This window comes from Pygoscelis adeliae, unplaced genomic scaffold (genome assembly GCF_000699105.1).
Source record: "Pygoscelis adeliae isolate BGI_AS28 unplaced genomic scaffold, ASM69910v1 Scaffold444, whole genome shotgun sequence".
In the NCBI taxonomy this organism is placed as follows: domain Eukaryota; kingdom Metazoa; phylum Chordata; class Aves; order Sphenisciformes; family Spheniscidae; genus Pygoscelis; species Pygoscelis adeliae.
Window position 1 is genome coordinate 541,661 of NW_008824677.1, and position 4,286 is coordinate 545,946.

General features: G+C 59.8%; 1 protein-coding gene across 1 annotated transcript; it reads right to left on the minus strand.

Moving 5' to 3' along the window:
• Nucleotides 1–1,299: 1,299 nt before the first annotated feature.
• LOC103916192 (vespryn-like) lies at nucleotides 1,300–4,007 on the minus strand. Its single transcript, XM_009323151.1, has 4 exons — nucleotides 3,990–4,007; nucleotides 3,548–3,663; nucleotides 3,171–3,203; nucleotides 1,300–1,996 (listed from the first exon to the last, which is right to left on the minus strand). The coding sequence occupies exons 2-4, from the start codon at nucleotides 3,585–3,587 to the stop codon at nucleotides 1,485–1,487; spliced, it is 585 nt and encodes a 194-aa protein (XP_009321426.1). The 5' UTR covers nucleotides 3,588–3,663; nucleotides 3,990–4,007; the 3' UTR covers nucleotides 1,300–1,484.
• Nucleotides 4,008–4,286: the final 279 nt, after the last annotated feature.

Below are 4,286 nucleotides of genomic sequence, written 5' to 3' on the forward strand. Positions count from 1 at the left end.
CAGTGCACGGGCAGCGTCACGGGGGAAGCGGCGGCTGCTTTCGTGAGGTGTTCGGTGGGCGGCAGCGTGAAAATAAGAAGCCAGCGTGCGTCCCTGCAGCGCTGAGACAGGGTTCGTGGGGCGACGGCACTTGTGAAATTGGAGCGGGAGAAGGGACACCTGAATGCCACTTGAGTGACACTTGAGTGCAGAAAGCAGGCGCAGCCGGGCCGCTCCACATAACTTCCACAGACCTTGCTCGTGTCCTCTACCTGCAAGAGACTGTGGTATTTACCCAGGCGCTGCTATCGGCCTTAAAAATGGACACATGCCCAGCTTTCAGAGGACCCCTTGCCCCACCTTGCCTTTTCCCTGCCCTGTCCCCTGCCTACGGTCACAGAGCAGGACAGAGGCAGCGATGGTTGTGCTGTGGAAAGGAGGGGACTCATTGCGTGGGTCGTTCCCCGGGCCTGCCCACTTGTGGACACTGCAAGTGCCGGGGGGGGGGGGGCGCCCACGAAAACACACGGTCTCATTCTACAGGTGGAGAAACAGGGTGATACAGTGAGGTGCTCGGGACACGCAGCGCTGCTCCAGCAGGTCGTGCATCCTCTCCTCACACAAGGGTTTGCAGATCTCTGCTGCTGAGCCGAGCCCCTGGCAGATGCGCTCTGCCAGATCTCCCTGTGGTGGTTTCAGAGGCTGCTGTCTCTGGCTGCAGGGCTGATCTTGGGTCTAGTGTTCTCAGCCTGACACAGAGATGTAAAGGCCTTGTCAGGGGATCCCACACCCCCAGGACACGACCCGTGTCCCTCTGCCTAGGCCCTGCCACCCACCAGATTCACGCTATGCTCCTGGTTCCTGGATTAGACAACATGGCATTTGCTCCCTCTCTGACCACCCAGGATCTCAGAGATCTCCATCACACCCCCGTCGCTGCCACTCTTCCAGCCTGGAGAGGCTTGGGCTGTGCCCTCACTCCAGCTCTCCTATCAGCCCTGTCCCCTCCCTGAACGTTTTCCTTTCAAGCATCAGTTTTTTACAGTTTTTACAGTGAGCAGTTATCACCACTATTAGCAGCTCTGTGGCTCCACCGGGAGTTCCTGGGTGTGGGGTGGCTGCATTCCCATACTGCCTACAACACAGCACACCACACCGAGCCAAAGCAAGTCATGCAGCGCTGCCAAAGACCGGCATGGGCAATCAGAGCATCTTCCCAGCCTCTCTCCTGCTTATTTGTGTGTGTCCTCAGTGCCCTCAGGGACAGGTGCGACACCGTCACTGAGATCTGGCTAGGATACCAGCATGCAGACACCCCCAGGCAGGACAACACATCTTTAATGCTCCAAAGGACTTGGCAGGAGGAGATGCAGCAATGTGCAGAGGGGATCCAGCGCAGGCAGAGCTGCAGTGAGTTTGCAACGCGATGCTGCATCATTCCCACACCTCTTGCCTGCTCAGCTAGCCAAAGGCATGGGCAGGGGACCGGGAGGCATCCGACCATGTCAGGCACACAGCTGGATGTAGGTTTCTTGTGACCAGAGCCAAAAGTATGGGAAGACCTTCTCAGTGAAGGAGGCCTTGAATTGCAAGATCTGCATCATATTCTCCACATTGTAGAAGGTCACTTGGCCCGCTTCGTAGTCCAGGTGGACCCTGATCTGCCGGAGCTCTTGCTCCAGTTCCAGCGGGGCGGGGAGCACGTGGAGCGCCGTGTACTGGCGATTCCAGTCCAGCCGCAGGGCCCAGATCTTCCCCATGGCCATGGTGAGCGAGTCCTTCCTCCGCACGGACTCCACGGCCACCCCCACGGCCCAGCTGTCCCCATCCCCTACCTCCAGCTCCCAGTAATGCCTCCCACCCGTGAACCCCTCGGAGCCCAGTACGCTGGGGCTGCCTGTGAATCTCTTGGGGGTGTCGGGGAGCTTTTGCTGCCATTCTCCCAGCCGCACGGTTTTGTGGTCCTTCGATAGGATCAGGTATGGGCTTGCCGTCTCTGGGTCCAGTGTCACCTTCACTAATGCACGACAGAAAAACATCAGTCCATTGCCCGCTGAGGAGCGAACCAGCGCCTCTCCCTCCTCTTCCACGGGGCTGGGACGTGTCCTGTGAGCACAGTGGGCACTCGTGCCCTGCGAGCGCACACATGCAGCACCCGCAGCCCCCTCGGGCAGCACAGGACACGGGGCCCTCGTTGCCCTCCCCACTGGGACCCAGGGGCAAAGCAACGCTCCCTGAAGCAGGACTGAGCCAGGCAGCATCCCCACGCGCAGGGGACAGACGCGATGGACTTTGCTAAACCTGCTTTGCTAATTCTGTACTGGATATTGCTGGGTCTAAGTGCGATGGGGCTGCAGCCAGGCTGGGTGTGGGGGAGCAATATATCCCCGGAGTGTGAGGAAGCATTGCCTGCAAGGCAGCAGTGGTGCCAGGCCAGTCCCTGCTCCGGTGATAAGGGTGACGAGTGCTCACCAAAGGGAAAACCAGCTCCTAACCCCGCTCCGCCAAGTAACCAGGCAATCTCACTGCGGAGCCGGAGCCGCCCATTCATGTGGGATGTTCTGCTGCCATCCCGCGGCCATCCCACAAGGCCACAGAGGTGTCACTGCGCAGTGCCACCACCCCAGGCCCTCTGCTAAACCCACTCCTCCGGGGCCCGGCTCACAGAGGGGACCGCAGGGTGGGGGAAACTGAGGCACCGCCCATCCTGTGTGTCAGGTCCCTCATCCCAAAAACTGAGAGGGCAGAGACCGGCCTCAGTGCAAACAGCTCCAGCCAGCCCCGAGACCTGCGACGCTGCCAGGATTGCATGGACCCCGGGCATCCACAAAGGCATTTCTGCCCTGTGCCTAAAAGCCAGCTCAAAATGAGTAGGGCCCCTTTGCTTAACTAGTCACAGTCTTACACATCGCAGCAAAAGAAGATAAAATCTCCAGAGACAGGGAAGCCGAGGGCCTCGCGCTGCCCTGGCCCTCGTTTGGTGTTAGAGGACAGTGTCACTGGGTACTGACTGGCATGGGGATGGACCAGGATTTTTACAGCAGGCCTAGTCAGAACAAAAGGACCCGGTTTTAGACAGACCCTGGATTTAGATGTTGTGGTGTGAGCCCATCTCTGCCCCAAGGACATAAGGAAACTCATTCTAGAAAGCTTTTTTCCCACATTTGTGCCCATCAGCTCCAGAAACTTACCCCTTTCTCTGTCCATCTCGCTCAGCAGCTTCACTAGAGGAAGGAAAGGAAGATGCGTGAGTCTCTCTCCTCTTGTGGCATCTTTCCTGCTCCCCATCCGGACAGCAAGCCAGACGTGGAGCCTGGCTCCCCAGCTCCCCCAGCCCTGAGCTCCAGCAAAGCCCATCTCAGAGACGGGTCCTGTCTGGAGCAGGCGTGTTTTGCTCCTGAGCCCCAGGCAGAGGCCGTGGGCGGTGAGGATCTCCCACTGCAGCCAAGCCAAGGGGAAGCATGGCGTGGGGACAGCAGTGCCCGGTGCCCCGGGGCAGCAGCACGCCCTCCTGGGGCCCAGACATCGGCTACGCAGCAAGGCATCGCTCACCGCTTCTTTGCTTTACCTTTGAATTCGGCCACCACATCCATGACCAGCTGGGTCATCTCAGAGAGGCTCTTAACGGTCCTCTGCAGCTCCGGGGAAACCAGCTCCGGGATTGGGGCCTTCGCCACCTCGCAGCTGGGGGGGGAACAACACGGAGAGGAGCTCTGACCCCAGCAGTCAGCCAGCACCTGGGGCCAGGAGGGAAACGGGGGGAAAATCCCCTACAGCAACAGAACTCAGGGGAGCTGTGTCCCAGCTATTGGCATGGGAACCCCGTCTTCAAGAGGTGTGCAATGACCTCTGGCTCCAGATAACATCACATTAAATTCCAAATACTCAGCAGGGCAAAGCCACCTTCCCCCCCCCCCAGCTGCTGCTGCTGCTCGGCCGCCTGCAGCATTTGCAAACCTCTGCCCAGAAGAGCCATGCGGAAGGAGAGCAACGCTGAGCCCGTTTCGTACCTGCTCAGGGTTTTGCCAATATCCTGCAAGAGAGAAAACACCAGGTCAGCTCTGGCACTGCCGAGAAGGACCGCGGCCCCCGGGGCAGTGAGTTACAGTTGCTCCCCTGCTGCATGAAGCAGGGTGATGGGGACTGGGGGCGGGGGGGTGTCACACCACTCTCCTGGGGACTCTCTGGTGACTGGCTCACCAAATCCCCTCGCCTTCCCTCAGCTCACACTGCAGGCCCAGGCTCCCACCAGCCACACCATGCACTGCGGTGTCACAGCCTGGCCGCTGGCACGCCCGCCGGCCGCA